The following is an 18,109-nucleotide window of genomic DNA, read 5'->3' on the forward strand; positions in this document are numbered from 1 at the left end:
CAAGGTCACCAAGTTGGATTTCATGGTTAAGGAGAACTAGAACTCACATCTCCTGGTTTTTAGCCTGGTGCCTTAACCACTGCACCAAACTGGCTCTATTAACTAGCTCTATTAACACCAACACCTGTTGTCATCTTACTACTTGAAACTGTATTTAATCTTAAACCCAATTTAAAAATATCAAAATAAAAATGGATTATAAACAAATATTAAGTTAATGAAGGCCATTAATTTATAGCAAATAGTTTGTCAGGAGCACTTAATTGATAATACCAGATTTGGACATCTAGCTAGCTAGATGCAACAGCACATTACTTTTCCACATTCTGGTTTACAAAGATCATAGTTTTCATTTAAATAGTGATGTATGAATATGACCAAAGGGCTTACTTTATTTTATTAAACTGACTTGTTCAATTTGTAAAACTTGCAATCATATTAAATTAGTGAAGCATCTAACATGTAATTTTAACAAGTGAGCATCTTCAATCATCTTTGGACTCGTCTTATTTGGGAAATAAACTTCTATGAAAAATGCGGCACCCACTGGGCACTACAAGACAAATTATGCTAGAAAAAAGTAACTAGTGTTACTTTCTAATCCAATTATTACCTTAAAAGAATACTCCAGTCTTACAAGAAAAGGAAAGTTCACTGCTTGTAATATTCTTTTTTCATTCAATGTGTGTTCTATTTGCTTCAGTTTAACCACCTAAGAACAAAGTCCATTTTAGAAAGGATTCAAAACAAAACATTTAGTTAAAAATAGGAAAAAGATCAGTTCTAAAATCAGTTTGCATTTTATAAGTGGCTTAAAGCAGGGATCCCCAACCCCTAGGCCATGGACTGGTACCACTCTGTGGCCTGTTAGGAACTGAGCTGCACAGCTGGAGATGAGTGGCGGGTGAGTGAGCGAAAAACCCAACACCCCCCTCCCCCACTCTGTGGAAAAATTGTCTTCTGTGAAACCTGGCTTAATGAATAAAAGAACTGTATTCTATTTCATCTTTGGGTTCAGATTATACTGTACATAAGATGTATAACAAGTAATCTGAACAAATACAGTTTGTAGAATGCTTGCAACAAGTTACAGTGAGAGTTTTAGAAAGTTCATTTAATGCATATCATCTAAAATTAAAAAAAAAACCTCACACCCCCAAAGAACTTACAAAAAATGATGTATTTCATACTATTCTCTTAATTAAACTATAACATTTGATTATGGGAGTGTCTTCAAGGAGAAAGAGTAGATGGTGAAGATGATGAGGCTAATAATTTTTGAGAACTTGGTTAGAATCTGAATCACTGGAAAATACCCCCACAAAGAATAATTTCAACTCTAATGCTAATTACATGAGCAAACAACATTTGACGTAGGAAGAGAGTAGAAAGGCCTGATTCAGGCTAGACAAGATAAAGCAGTGTCTGGAAGCCCTACATCCCATGAATGCTGAATGACATCTTGATTTTGTTACAGTTTTACAATTATTCCTTTGCTGAAATTTACATTTAACTTAACAGCTATCATACTCATTTTCTTCCATGTTTTTATAACATGAATTACAGAGACGTGTTTATTTTCTGCCATCAAATCAGTGTTGACTTCTGGAGATTACCTGGACAAATCCCTGCAGTTTTCTTGGCAGATTTTGGAAGTGGTTTGCCACTGCCTCTTCCTAGGGCTGAGAGAGAGTGCCTGGCCCAAGGTCACCTAACTTGATTTGTCTCTTAAACCAGGACTAGAACTCATGGTCTCCCAGTTTCTACCCTAGTGCCTTAACTAACAACTATCCCAAACTGGCACTTATCACAAAGGGATATTTTTCTGAAATTAAATTATTCTGTGGCAAATGAAATGTGAAAGTCAGTTAAACGACTGTCATTTATGTTAGGGTGGAAATGATATGACATGCACTTGCATCCAGTGCTATGACATAACCACACCATTTGTCTGTGTCATTCTGATATCAAGTGTCTGATTACTGCTGCTTGAAAAAAATTAATTTTCAATTAATGAAAAATTAAGTTTAAAAATGCAGCTGCTTTTGTAATTCAATAATACAGTAGCAGTAAATGCTGGAATTGAAGACATAAACATTACACGTTTTGAAACATTTAGTTACATTGTTTCAATATATTAACATAATGAAATTGGCTTGTTAAAGTGTTGCTGCTGCATGCCAACCCTTCTAACTTGTAACTGCCAACTACATGAAACTCTATTAAAATCCAATCTAAAAATACAATTTTCTTAAGAGAGAGCTCAGATTTAAGTGAACAGAAAAACTGCAGAATATTCATAAAACAAAAAGGATGTTGTGAATATAGATAAATGTTAGCATTGGTTTGGCTACACAATCTGACAATAGTTAATCAGCAACTAGCTCACTTCTTTTCAAATACTTACACCAAGGAGTATTCATTTGTTAAAAAACACAGATATATATACACACACACACACAAGGCAGACTTACACAAATATTATTCAGTCTAAACAGAGATGCTTTAAAATGATATGACATTACACAAAAGTTTATTGTTAAATATTACATTTTTTCTGAATATTCATTATTTCCTATATGCTATGTAAAAATGATTCCCCCTGCTAGGTGTTAAAACAAATCAAATACCTTGATCAAACTGTGGTGGGTAGGTGTCAGAAAAGGAGGAGCATCTTCTTTTCTTTTTAAAATCCTTTTCCTTTATTAAAATGATTCAAAGTACAAATTCTATTGCAACCAACATGCTAGCTTGAGCGTTGTTTAGGAACTGTACTGCCAAGATCAATGCCCTGTTCTGGCACCCCTACCTAGCATATCTACTCTGACACTGGGGTAAAAGTGAATTTCCATAGTAGCTAGGTTTGGATTTCCCTAATTCTCTTTCCGGGATCCGTAACAGCCTATTAACATTTGCACCATGGTTGTTATTGACCCTAAATATCAAAATCCTCTTTTATATTCCTTTCACCAACAAAAAAATCCCAACCTTAAAATACTACAAAATGAAAAAAAGGGCTTTAACTGTTACATGTCTCTATTACTATTTTAGAGGTGAAAATGTTGCAGAATAATACTATTTCTTCCATTAAATAATAACTTAATACTACTCATACTCATAACTGTACACCTGTTCACTGCACATATTAATAACGGTAAGTTATGTGCTGTAATAATAATAAGCACAACCTCAAGATTCATTTATAAAATGCCATATTTTTTCCATTCGCACTGTATACTTATTGCTTGTTCAGATTTATCTCAACTCTTCTCCTAAGTCATTTTTCAAACAGTAATTGAGCTACAACTGAACAAGGCACTTGACCAATGCTCTCTGTAAAATACAGTCAATGGAGAACACTCAGCATGTGCTTTATATATCTCTAGAGCAGTCGGTATGCCATTCTTCCAACACAAAGCAAACTAGCAGGATTTGCACTGAGCTGAACTAGTGCAGAAAATAGCATTCAAGAGGCATGTGAACAACCCAGAAACAATGAAACTTTACCCCACCTGAACCACAGCTTGGCAGGGAAATATACATACATATCGGTGAATACAGAATTAAGTAAACTGTAATAAAAATACCAACTTTTTGTTTATCCAGTATCTTCATGGCATAATACTGTTCTGTAGATTTGTGTTTCACCAACATGACTCTGCCAAATGATCCAGTTCCAAGTGTTTTAAGCCTCTCGAAATCATCTAACCCAGCAGTATTCTATATTAGTAAGAACAGATAAAATATCCCAAGTGTAACAGGTTATTATAACAGTAATTTATTCAATTAAATATACATATAATTTATTAAGCAGGATAGCACCCGTTTCTACTGGAGAGAAAAGGTAACTTGGGAAACAGAACACCTGTTATGCTTGTAGAGGAACCTAGGATCAAGCTCTAAAACCTTTGGGTAGCGCAGAAAGCCTTGCATGTGAAATTGTAAATAACCTATTCTCGGCGCCAATATTACTCAGAAACAGATAAAACATCCCAAGTACAAGAGGTGAATGAATAGATGAATGAACTATAGAGCAGTTCTTGTGTTTCCAAATGGGAACAGTAATCAGAAATAGCTAATATTTCTATCTCATGTATTGAAAAGGTATTGGTTAAATGATATATTTTGTAAAGTGCTGGAGCTCTGTCAAGTTTACTACTCACTCAGAAAGCGTCAGGGACAAGTTGCATAGAATAATATGTTTATGTGTACTGAAGACATGAACCAGCTAAGTGTGAAAAGGAAGATGGAAACACTTGCTGTGGTTATGACAGGGGTGTCAAACTCAAGGCCCGCGGGCCGCATCCAGCCTGCAGGATCTGGCACGTGGGGCTGCCCGCTTACATCTGGCACATGGGGCTGCCCTGGGAATAGCGAAGGACCGGCCCACAGTACTTCTGCCAGTGAAAACGAGCTCGGGAGGGCCGCGTGCAGCCCTCCCGAGCTCCGTTTTCACTGGGCAGAGGGCTGCAGGATGATCCCCCTACAGCCCTGTCTGGGTCACCACAGGTGCCCCCGACATGAGTGACATTGAACTGGCCACACCCACCTGGCCCCCCAAAGTCAAACACAACCTTGATTTGGCCCTCAATGAAATCGAGTTTGACACCCCTGGGTTATGAGCACTGAGGCTGTGAAGCACCCCCACCCTTGGAAACATTGCTGACCGAGGCCTCCTGGACTGCTAGTTGATGTGGTGGTTGATAGATGCTAGCTTGAGGGCGGGGTGAAAAAAGTGATGAGACCTGATTACATGCCATCAAGTAGTTTTTGCTCCTAGCAACTGCATATCACTACTGCCCAATACAGGCACCTGCTTAGTTTAGCTGGCAGCTGGAGTGACATTCATATCTTGGGTGACCCTACTGGAAATATATGCTCATTCCTCATTCCCAGGAATGATGACGCAACACAGCAAGACTTGGATGGAATGGGTCCTGGGGTGCTCTTTTTTCGCCTGAAAAGGCTTGTCTTTCCTGAGGCTGCAGAGTGTTTTAGCAGGTCTGACTGAGTTCCCTATGGGCCAGGATGGGTTGCTGAGTTCAATTTGTGTGTGTATTGTGGGAGACTATATATGTGTCCTTGGCCTGTGAAGGGATGCAAAGGGTGGGAATTGAGGCTGTAGACAGAACTACCTCAACAGTGATGGGCAGAAGGATATATGATGGGAATGGAGGGTGAGCCACAGTTGAGGATATTGGATCTGCTGTTTGAAAATGGTCCCACTGTCCAGTCCTCAGTTTCTATGCTCAGTGCATGGCACCTGGATTCTTAGTGACCCTGGATTTCAGTTGTTGCTTTTGAACGACAGACTGACATATAACGAATTTGCTCTCACACAACACATTATCTTGGAGGAGAGTGCAACTTTATATATCTTACCAAGACCTGGTTGGTCTCAGTGGAAAAGGCGTTCCACTCTTAGAAATGTAGCCATCTGGCTTTAATTACTGGGTTCTGCGGGGGTGGTGGGCTGGCTCTAGCTGTAATAATAAGATTTATTTTTATCCTCATTTGTGCCCCTTAATACTGGAGGGAATACAGATATATGCTTCAATTGGCAATGTGGCAAAGTTTTGCTTTTGCTGCAAATATTAATGATCATCATTTCAGAGGCAGATGTTGCTTCCACTGCTATGCCATCATCAAACTGAAAACTTCAGTAGGATGGCAATGAACAGTTTAAGGATCCAAATATTTACCCATATGCTTATTCGCTTCTCTGGTGGATGGTATTTTATAGAAAGAGTTGAAATATATCAACTTGCCTCAACAAAGCACTAAAGTAAAGAGGTTTGAACAAATACGTTGGAACACTATGTGCTAGAGATAAAATAAAAATCTTGCCATACAATATATGTACTCAAATATTAATTAGCAAAAATGTTTATTTGCCCAAAGGTTTTACAGCAAACATGGATTGTGAATGAAACTGAGAATTGGCTTCAGGATGTGTGTAAAAAATAGACACATGAAATGGCAACAACTGTTATAATTTAGCACAATATGCACTGTTCTTCTTGGAGTGTATTAGTATAATGCAGTAGATTATTCATATAAAGATCTTCATATAAAGGAATAGAGATTTTCTCTATTCCTGAATACCATAAATTAGAATAAATAGAGATTTTATATGAATATTCCTTCATATAAAGGAATAGAGATTTTCTCTATTCCTGAATACCATAAATTAGAATAAATAACAAGTAACATTTAAATTACTTCTTTACCTGAGCAGGACTTTCCCATTTTCTTAAAAAATCTTCTTTGGCTTTGGCTAGAAATTCTTTCACTGAAATCAGAAAACAAAGAAAACTGTTAGGTTCAATTCACTACATAGCAGAACACTTCAAAATTATTTAAAGCTGTTTCAAGAAATGCTGAAAAAAATCCATAAATAAAAAGCAAAATTTCTATAGGAGTTCTATCAGCTCTCTATGAATTATAATATAAATTTTAGCACAATTTGCTTAAACTAATTTAAATCTAACAGGCACACAACTGTAACATACAAGCAGAACTGAATGTGATTCAGAACCCTCTTAGAGGAGGCTTTTTTTTTTTAATCGGTTGATATTTCAAAAATAAGCAATTCTTGCTACAGTGCATTACTGTCACTTAATGGCTGTTTGCAAGCTAAGGAATCAAGTGCATAATAGCATTGCAGTATTGCAAGCAAAGGCAAACTAGGAGGTTACAAAATTGCACATTAGAAATGCCCACAGTCAGAGACTACCTTGAATTACTAATTTTGCATTTCAAGAAAGATCATGGCTGTATAAAATGTGCACAGATAATACAATAATTCAATATGATTTGTCTTTTAAAAAGCCTTTAAATATGATTATTAACCAAACTGATAGATTATTTTGCACTTCTATATAAAGAGTACTTGATATCTCCAGGCAAAACACGTGATCGATTCTACTAATCTGGGACATTCAAATGAGTGGGAGGGGTAGGATAGGGACAATTCTATTTACACTTTTATAGGAAGTGGACAAGCTGTGGTAAAATGTTGATGAGGAAATATATATATATATATGAAATGGAATGTTATTGTATTCATGGTTGAGTGCTCATCTCTGCATTTACATGCATGGAATTTGCAGTTTGGGCTAAGGCGCTAATCAAAACTCTGCTAATATTTAGTCCTTTGTTAATGCTTCGACTCTACTTCTCCAAGAGACAGAGCAATCCTAGACCCAGACCACTCGCCAGAATATGCCTATGGAAGAGAGATACATGGGTTAAAATAAATGGACAGGTGATCATGAAAAACCAGACTTTCAACTACATATCTGATTCTTCACTGTGATCTCTGTGCCTTACATAGCCTGCGTCCATTTAAAAGTATATGACTAAGTGGCTGTTTTACAGAGGCAGAATCTCTCTCTGGAACAGTTCTTTTGATGTACTATTCTCATGGAATGTCTCCAAAAATTTGGTAGCAGGTTGAGCTTTGCCAGTTGGTAGCTTAAGATAATGTTCTTTTCGAATCAGTTAGAAAAAAAACTGATACTTAGATATCCATATCCTTTTGAGGCTCTGTGTAGCATATAAATATGAGGACCCAGACTGTTGGGGGCAATATGCTGACTCTGTAAATCGCTTAGAGAGGGTTGTAAAGTACTATGAAGCAGTATGCAAGTCTAAGTGCTATTCCTATTGCTAAATAGTTGATTAAATAACACAATAATTTGTGTTCAATCTGAAAATCCAAGAATATTAAAACTATGCAAATAAGGGGAGACAAATAAGCAGAACTAAGGGACAAATTTTTGTGAAAATTAGTAACATTTTATATATGATATAAAGGTGAGGAAAGTGAGACACAAAATAACCTTGATAAAGAGGAAATTGATCAAACAGAAGTCAATCATGTTTACTGAGTGTGAACTGTTTACTTGTAATCTAGAAAAAATAGCTAAGGAGTTCTACTCTGGAGCTTTATCTGGAAGTGAGTGCTCTCGGTGGCTTTCTGTATCATTAGAGAAACTCTTATGCTATGCAATAGCTACATAAAACTGATAGGTATAGTTATTTGGCAGTGAGCCTCTAAGCCACCAGGAGCACTTCCTTTGTCTATTTTCCTGCATCATCTACCAAGAAAACCAATGTTCTGAAACTCCCTATTTGAATGGATCCAGAAAACCAGTTTCATTCCACTGCATCTAGAGCTATAAGGCCATTCTGTGTCTGTATGCTGATGACATCTGGCTCAATTGCTATTTTCTTTCTGATTCTATGTAAATTATTAACATCCTTGAACATTGCCTAATCTGCACAAGGGAGAACAAACTAAAATTAAATCCAGAAAAGATCTTGGTAAGGAAAAAGTTGCACTGGGGTGAAGTCTCTCATGGGTGAGTTACATGACAAACTATTTTGTGTTAAATATAAATTTAAATTTATATAAGGGAGACTAGGATACATCTATTTCAAGCTATTTAGCTCTCATCAGCTAGCCATACCCTTCTGGGATTCGAACCTGTGCTTGCTTGCATATTAGGCAGATATATTAGCCACAGGTTCTCCTCACTTTGTCAGCTTGTGCTAGGGGAGATTAAATGGGTTTTCTATCAAAGCAACCTGGTCTACCCAAATATGGGAAGGAGCATACTGCTTCCTTTTCACCTTTTTGCCCCAATCCAGGAGCCCTCAGTCGCAAAAACTATTTTGTGACCTGTGGCTTAGAGGTTAATATATCTGCCTAATATGCAAGCAAGCCCAGGTTTGCCTGAGGGCTCCTGGACTGGGGCTGAAAGGCGAAAAGGAAGCAGTATGCTCCACTTTCTAAGCGAGTTGTGCATTTTTTAGATTCCTGTCTTAAATAATATTCTACAGTAAAGAGACCTATTATCTGAGATGGAAATTTTGAAATATGGTAAATTAAATTCTTTGAAAAAAGTATGGGGCATGTTTTAAATCATTAAAAGAAATTGCACCTTTTCCAGGCTTGCAGAGTTATTTCTAAACTGTTCCCAACTGTCTCATATATGTACATTGACAGCCATTTTGTTCCATTTTCTATTTGGGAAGCAGCCTCTGAAGTAACTGTGCAAATCTTGAAAACTTTGCAGTTGTTTTTTCCCCCAATTTGTGGGAAAACGTGCTTTGTTCTTGATCCTGTATGCTGGGAATCACCTTTTTTGCTTATTTTGTACAGGGCTGTTAAATATCCCATAGACTAAATTGTTGAAGTTTTAAGATCAAATACAGCATCTAAAGACTTTAATGGCTGATACTTGCCAATATACTGAGAACATTTTGAACATGGATTCTAGATACTAATTTGTAGAGTGTGGCCCCGGAGTGTGTGTTTAATGAACTATCTTTTAGAATATTATTTAATATTAGCAGCAGTTAATACTGCAACTATATAAGCTGTCAATGTGTTTCTGAACTAAATTTAGAGTTAGTGGTTTTACAATCTGCAGCATGCATGTTTTAGGAAATATTTTGTCCAACCTACATATTAAAATCATTTAATGAGTACTTCAAGTGGGCTTGTTTGACATTCCTTCATTTAAGATAGTAAAGTTTAATCTAAAGTTAAAGTTGTGCTGTTCTGAATAGTCTTTTAAGAGATATGACATGAAACTGCAAATAATTCTGCAAGTATTTAATTTTAAGTTTGCAACAACAAAGAAATAAACCCAATAAGAACAAATGATTTTAATATAGATGACTTTCAAGGCATGCCTTTAAAAGTTTCAAATTATGCCTTCTTTTACTTGTGCCTATTATTATTTTTAGATTTCACTTTGCATTTCTATATTTGAAAAGAGTGGAAAGGTAAATACTAACTCTTTGAAATTAGGAATTTAGGAACAATTTAGTCTAACATCAAATTATTAAAATGCTTCAACCAAAATCAGAAGATAGTTATGTCATTTTATTAATTGGTATTAGCTACTTATTTAAAAAGGGGGTATCATGTAAAATCCATAGCCTTCTTAAGTGTAAAGATAATTCCATTATGAATTTTCTATCTAGTGCACATTTCATGTTTTTTCCCCAAAATTTACTATAAACTTCATAATATTTTTCTAAAAATTAGGATAACTGTAATTTCCCCATTTAATAATTTTGTAATGTAGTCAATGACTCTGGGTTCTAATGAAAAAAATGACCATACCAAAGATTTCTAAAGTTTTCGCCAAGGATTTGCAGAAGTATTCACCCACACAGATGTGAAGAAAAGAAAGAAGAAAGAGAAAAAGGATTTACACATCTTCCACATATAATATATAAAAACTAGATTAATTCTTATCATGTTCTTGTCTCCATTCCTTTCTTTCCTAGGAATAGATACCAAAATACCCCAGCCCTCCCATATGTTGCCAAAGTGGACAAGGCAACAACAAATGGAATTTCTGTAAAAAAGACAAACAATTTTTACATCATGTGCTACAGAAATTACCTCTAATAGCTTTATAAGGAATCTGAACAACCAGATTCAAGCACACTAATATCAAAATCGATTTATACGAAAAGCTCAGAAAAAAACACTATAACATTCACAGAATGGTGGTGCAGACTGGATAGACTTAACATTCTCTTTTTGCCCACTGCATAAATAGGAATAAATGCTAGGTGAAATTTCAAAGCTGCCAAGCAACATGGGTGCGTGGGAGAGAACTTCACATTCTGTGCAGAATTCACAGAAATTACACACATATCTGATCAGGCAGCTCATATTTTGAAATGAAAAAGTAGCCTGCCTTTCAGCAGTTCAAGTTGGTGGGTGGAATTAAACAACATTCAAGTAGTATGCAATCATGATCATTCCCCCCACACCCCCTTATATTGCATTCTGTCTTAAAATATTACCCCACATGCCACCACAAGATGTATACTAGGTAGTGAAAAGGATAGGTTCAACATATGATCTTTATATACATGAATACTAAACCAAGTAAAGTAGGCAACTGCTAAAAATAGTCTTCTATTTCTATATGATTAAATGATGCAATACTCCTAGCTGAAACAGTTAAGCAGACAATTCCAAAACTATTCACTCCTCCAATGTTTTATTTACTTTCACTCAATTTACTATATGCACAGGTAGAAATAAAACAATGCAAATAAAGTTAAGTATCAGCTAAATCACCAGAATAAAATTAGTTCATTCCTATTTAATATGCAAGAAAAGGTAGTTTAGTAAAAAAAAAAAAGCGTTCTTTGCCCTGTGCAGAAATAAAGATATGTAAGATGGTAGTAGGATGCTGAATTTGCTGCGCCAAGGAACTTAATGGAAAATGATATTTTATGCCAAACACAATGGAAACATGAAGAAAAGTCTTCAAATGTAAATTACACTGTTATTGATGATAGCTTTTTTTCCCTTTCAAATGTTTGGGGTAAATATCAAAGCAAATGTATAAATCTCATTTTACAATTAAGAAAGAATATCTTGAACAACAGTTGAAAAAGTGGGCTCTTGTACCAGCATTAATTTCCAATTGTGCCATTTTTATATTTACAGTGTAAATACAATATATATGAAGATGTATGTATCCCTGCATCATTATCTTCACGGGAGTGTGATGGCTCAGTGGTTAAAGACACTGGGCTTGTCAACTGGAAAGCTGCAGCCCAGGTTCAAGACCCAAGCGTGATGGGATGAACTCCTGTTACTTGCCCCAGCTCCTGCTAACCTAGCAGTTCAAAAGCATGCAATGTGAGTAGATAAATAGGTACCAATTTGGTGGGAAGGTAACAGCATTCCATGTGCCTTGGAATATTGTCATACAGACCATATAACCACGGAAGCGTCTTCAGACAATGCTGGCTTCCTCGGCTAAGAAATAGAGATGAGCACTGTCCCCTGGAATCAGACATGACTGGGACAGGAGAAACCTTTACCTTTACATATCCCTACTTTCACTATCTTCACTGGTCTGAATCACTGTATCTCCAAACTCAATTTTTGAAGCTGATTCATTTTAAGTTCACTGTAAAGCATCCTTAGAAATTATTGGGTTTACTAATTATTCTAAAAGCTACTTAGATATCTTTCAATGTTTGAGAAATTGTTTTCAGCTTTTTTTCCCCTGAAGTATTTTTTTCTGTTAGTTTTTCAGATGTTCTTTCATATACAGGTAATACCCAGCTTACAACAGTTCATTTAAAAGTCTGTTGAGATTCTCAATTTTTGGGACAACCATGAGCTGGATGACTGAGGATCTTTACAGACTTTTAGCTATGCAATTTGAGATGAACATCCTTCAAATGGTGTAAGATTATGAACAGTTTTTTTTAAAAAAATATTGCCGACTACAAGAACCATTAGCACTACTCAGGTGACCCTGAGGGCACAGATAAACCTCCAAATCCTTCAACAACCCTCAAAAAGGATGCAAATGACCAGCTGTCTGCAAGGAATATAAATCCTTCCATTCCCCACTATCCAATCAGAGCTTAAGAAGCTTCTTAGATGAAAAGTGAAACGTCTTCAAAGAAAAAACAAGGAAGTCCAGTTGCCTCCTGAAAAAAGCACCGTTTGGGCCAACAGTTCATTTAGTGACTGAAGTTACGACAACAATGAAAAAAGTGACTTACGAGGTTTTTTTCACACTTACAACTGTTGTAGCATTCCCAGTCACGTGATCAAAATTCAAATACTTGGCAACTGACTCATATTTATGACAGCTGCAATGTCCAGGGGACATGTTTGTGACCTTCTGACAAGCAAAGTTAATGGGGAAGCTAGATTCACTTAACAGCCTTGCTGCTAACCTAACAACTGCAGAGATTCACTTAACAATTGTGGCAAGGAAGATTGTAAAATGGAGCAAAATTCACTTAACAACTGTCTTGCTTAACAGAAATTTTGGGCTCAATTGTGGTTGTAAGTTGAAGACTACTAAATGCATGAAATATACTGATTTTTCTCAAATTGAAAAAAATCAGTATATTGCACATCGACTTTTTAATATTCTATATTGACGCCAATATTTCATATTGCTGCTCTGCCTGTTCCTGGATATGTTGAACGTATTGCACTTCAATTCACCAATTACACTAATTTCTCAAGTGTTCAATTTACTTATTTCATTTCCATGTTCATAAGGACTGTATTTCCTTAGTTCATGCTTTTCACATTCAATGTTATGATTTAATGTGACTTGTAGAACACTAATTCATCTTTCAATTCTGTCCCCATCAATGTTTGACTTTGGTCTGTCTACATCATTACTCAGAAGTTTACTTGTGAACTACTACATTGTTTTCTAATAGTCAGAGGAACATTGTCCACATAAAGATCTCATAGTCGACTTTTGTAATGCTAAAGCTATATCCATATAGTTTTTTTAGACAACTATACAAATGGTACTGGTATCTCCTTCTGAGTTTGATCTCTCAGGCTACTGCCTAGTCTCATTCTTGCCAGGTACTACTTGCTCTAACCCCTGTTCAAGAATACTCTTTGCTCTGTCCATCATGTTTTGATCTTCCCAATAAGCATGACCTCACTAAGAGCTACGAGTCCTGTCAACCTCATTTTCAGCATCACCAGCATTATCAGCTTCTCCTATTTAATCCAGTTAAAATTATAAAATTTATCATCATTAATCTTGAGAGGTTTTTGTGACAGACCAATCATTCCATTTTTCCAAAGCATACAAGGCAGGGGTGTCAAACTCATGGCCAGCCGGGTGCATCACATGCTGGCCACTCCCACCTGTTTTAGTGAAGGGAAAAAGTCACAATACGTCATGTGACGTGACACTGCAAGTTTGAAACCCCCGATAAAATAAACTAATGAACAAGTTTGGAACAAAAATGTTCAGCAATTCTGTCTAAAAAGAAGCTATTTTAAAACAATGAGGAGCACCTTGTTATGCACACTGCTCTCCTAGTGACCAAAATTGGGACTGGCAACTCCATTAATAAGTGCCACTACAACTAACAATTTTACTTCTATGTTCTGCATTAACTCTTGCTTGTCAGAAGCCAATTGTGAAGCAATTGAATGGTGACCACTTGACTGTGGGATACTCTAATATCCAAACTTAATTCATAGCTCGAATTTGATCCTTCACGATAAAAATGACCCAGAACTGCAGATCATCTTAGAGATGGCTGAGTTTTTTGTTTTTGTTTTACACTGTGTGTATTGCAGCATGCAGAGAGAGTGATAACTGCACAACTGGTTTCTATAACACGGGAATAAAAGAAAACAGCTATGCCAAGATTTACAGACACATGATTATTATAGCCACTTAAAAATGAACTGCTGCAGGTATTTATTATCAGTCTTGGAGTTTGATAATAATTAGTTGCCATTAAAATAAATTTGTGTAGGAAGATTTGTCTACTTATTCTGCAGGAACCTGTCATGGCCCCCTCGGAGCCCGATTCAGAGGAGGAGTTGGAACCAGGACTGTCTGACAGAGATGGCACATCTCCCTTGGCATGTGTGGAGAGACCCAGGGACTGAGGAGGATACTACCTCAGGCCCTTCAGGCATTGGAGGAAATGGTCAACTTGGCAAAGAGCTGCCTGCCTTCACTGACACAGGGAAGGATCAAGCACTGGTACTGACAGGGAGCAGATCACCTCAGATGAGGAAAAGATGCCTTTCCCACTTGATCCAAGGCCACAGAGAGGGGAGTGTAGGCAAGCAAGCTCAGAGAAGGGCTGGAAGGCTACTTGGAAGGAGGTTGTCCCATCCCTCCTCACAAGGAACACCTGGAATGGACAGACTTAAGGAGAAATCATGGGGGAGTTAGTCTTTGCCAGGAACAATTGTTTTGGATCCAATTGTTTTGGATTACTCTCTCTCGGTTTTGACTTGTGTCTTTTGCCTTGCTTCAAGGCCTACCGTTGGTCTTGCTTTATGGACTGCTTTTGCCCTTTGCTCTGCTTTACCTCCAGAACTATCTTTGCCTTGTATCTTGTCCTGAGGACTGCCATTTGTCTTATGCCTGGACTTTCCCTTGTGGACTTTCCTGGTAATATATGGGCTATTGTTTGGGGACTAAGGGTGGCTGCCTTCAGGGTAGTGTTGGGTGGAGCCTTACTGATAATTGGCGAGCCATTTGCTGCACACTTATTGAGAGCAATAAAGCCTCTCTAAAGCAGGGATGTCAAACTCATGGCCCATGGGCCAGATGTATCACACGCTGGCCACGCCCACCCCCGATTTAGCAAAGGGCGGAAAACTTGTGATATGTCACATGACAACATGACACCGCGAGTTTGACATCCCTGCTCTAAAGGCTTGCCTTGACCACCTAGGTCATAACAGAACCTAAACTTAATTGTTGTTACAAAAGCCACTCCTACTTGACAATAGGACAATTACTTGATCCTTTAAGAGCATTCACCTACAAACTGATAATCCATGTAATTGCATTAAATATCAGTGGTTGTCTACATACTACATGATTTTACGCGACATCTCCACTTCCAGCCTATTACTTCAATTCTATGTGTCAGCAACATTCAATCTACAATGTCTTAGTCAGCCCTGCATGATGATGGATTTAGTCTTCCTAGCCACCAGAGCAGGAGTAAGTGAGCAGGATGAAAATTATAGTATATCTAGTCACTTTTGAAACAACAATTACATTGGGAAGATATGGCTTGTCATAATGCCAGATAAATATGAAAAGAACAATCACAGTTCACAATCACAGTTAAGAGTAGAAAGTTTTATTTCTTGAACTGCAATTTTTATTATTTATATTATTTATCTCCATGGCCTAGAAGATTAATTTTAATATATAAATATTAAAACTAAATAAATAACTTGTATTATACAAATCTTTTGTATTAACTTTCAATTTTTGGATTGTTGTATTTCAACTTTTAAATGCCATGCTTCTGACTGCAGTTTGGATTCATAATCTAGCAATGGGACATCTTCCAGCTCTGCTCCAAAGTACACCATAGATAAAAAGATGGACTACATTATGGGCCTTTAGATTGTGTCCTGTGCTCTAGATATATAAAAAAAGTTTGGCCAGGTGAAATAGATAAGGTTAAAATTCAAACTAAATTTATTCTACAGTGAAATATAACTACAATTATATTAAATTTACAAATCCATTTAGCATGATTATTCTCCAGCATTCAATAATTTAACTTTATCACATTAAACATTATAATACAGTGGTAATTTTTAATGGGGCCTTGGGGATTGCATTCAAGGATTTCAGGGAGCAGCACATAGCTCTGAGTTTTCAGGCTGTCAAAGATTAATATGCTGTGTTTTAATCCTCCAAATCCAGGCAGGGTTTATAAGCTACCTTTTTCTTCTCCAATGTATTCCAATTACTTTGGTAGCATATTGCTTCATTACTAATACTCCAGAGGATAGTGACGATCTGAAAAAAAAACCCCAACTGAATGCAGACCACAGTGGAAACAAGAGAATAAATATTATAGGAAAATATGCATCTCATTAGTTAATTTAAGATCTTTAATTCTGACTTTTTCCCATCTGTTTTCTTGAAGTCTATAGGGAGGTATAAAAGAAAGTAAATATATCACATTCTTCAGATGAATAAAGTTTTCTTTAATGCCAGATACCTAAAGACAGAATAGTAGAGGACCATAATGGTACCAATCAACATGAAATCTTGTTCTCAACACCATTCTTAATCAGAACTCTGGTTTATGAACTTTGGAACAGAATCTTCTGATGACTATAAACAACTATACTGAGACTGTTGAAGGTAAGCTTAGACTTTCTTTTTTCAAAATGAGATTGGTCTTCATCAGATCTTGTTCTTCTAATAAAAAATAAGAACATTATATCTGGCTTGATTGTAATATTCTTGGTCTTCATGAATTGGTACAATATCTCAGCATAATGTGTGCATGGGGGGTATAAGCACAAAATAATAAAAATACATATAGTTTTAAATTGTGTGATCACTCCTAGATTTTGCCTAGGATATCAAATACAAATTCAAATATACATTTGCTAGATTCTATCTATATACAGTATGTTCTATTAATATATATATATATATTCATCTGTAAGTACTTTGATTGGAAACAAAATAGGGACACATGTTCATACAATCGACAAATATTTCAGCTGATGTTATGGCTAAAGCTAATTCTGCAAGCATCCAGTGTGAACTCTTATGGATACCTTCAAATATTAAAAGCATAACATTTTAAATACAGTATAACATTCCATTATACACATAGCAACTGATCCAGAGGAAGAATAAACATGTGGGTTACTGATTCTAAATGTTATGTACTATGTTGAGGCAAACCGTATGTAAGACACCACCACAATGGAGAAGAATATAGAAAAAGTATCACAATCCTTTAGTATAATCTTTTAGGAGAGAGGAAATTCAAGGGAAGATAGCCTACACTCCATATGGGCCACGTTTTTGCAATCTGTGTGGCAGCTGCATAGTCAGTTACCATGACTAAATTAGATAGTTGTACAAGTCAGAACTCCTTTTTGCATATCTACTATGAGCCTCATAAGACTATATTTAGTCAATATATTTTTAAATTCAACCCTGCAAGTAAGTATTTTTCAGTTCTATTCTATATTGACCCCCCACCCAAGGTAGCTAAAAATAAATAGCTTTCCTATTCAAGCTGTGTTTTGAGACTGCTGAGGTACTTACAATTTTATATAAAATCTTTTAGAAGTTATTTTTCTGAAAGTAGAGAAGCAGAGATCTTTGCTAAAATAAGGTCAAACATAAATTTCTATCTAAATTCTAAAATAATTATTATACACATCATAATTTTATTCTTAATTTTCCAATTCCATTAAATTTATGACAATACTTTGCTTCAGCCTATTACAGTACATGCTTGATATCAAAATCAAGTTTTCTTGTCAGAAATGATAACAAAAATCTGTTTGGCAAGCTAATCAGTCCATCTGACCATTACTTCACATATTAGTTTCAATTGCCAACTAAGAAAAGTCCTTAGCCAATCATGAAACAAATTACTTACTTAAATACTATGTAGAAATGTATATGACATTAAACATGCCAGTAAACCGAAATAAAAGGTTATTTGCACTAACTCTAAAATTACCAAACTTTAATTACATACTGTATATTAAAAGCAATCTACAAAAAATAAGCTAATTACATTATCTTTCACA

At 36.1% G+C, this 18,109-nt stretch overlaps 1 protein-coding gene across 1 annotated transcript in view; it reads right to left on the minus strand.

Moving 5' to 3' along the window:
* Positions 1–18,109, minus strand: part of PRKACB (protein kinase cAMP-activated catalytic subunit beta) — a 79,886-nt gene that overhangs the window by 15,486 nt on the left and 46,291 nt on the right. Inside the window, exons 2-4 of the mRNA XM_070941232.1 lie at positions 6,231–6,292; positions 3,592–3,720; positions 614–712 (exon numbers count right to left, since the gene is read on the minus strand). Coding sequence (XP_070797333.1) covers positions 614–712; positions 3,592–3,720; positions 6,231–6,292 — 290 coding nt within the window. The remainder of the gene's footprint in view (positions 1–613; positions 713–3,591; positions 3,721–6,230; positions 6,293–18,109) is intronic.

This window comes from Pituophis catenifer, unplaced genomic scaffold, assembly GCF_029215685.1.
Source record: "Pituophis catenifer annectens isolate HBS135680 unplaced genomic scaffold, rPitCat1.0.hap2 SCAF_3, whole genome shotgun sequence".
In the NCBI taxonomy this organism is placed as follows: domain Eukaryota; kingdom Metazoa; phylum Chordata; class Lepidosauria; order Squamata; family Colubridae; genus Pituophis; species Pituophis catenifer.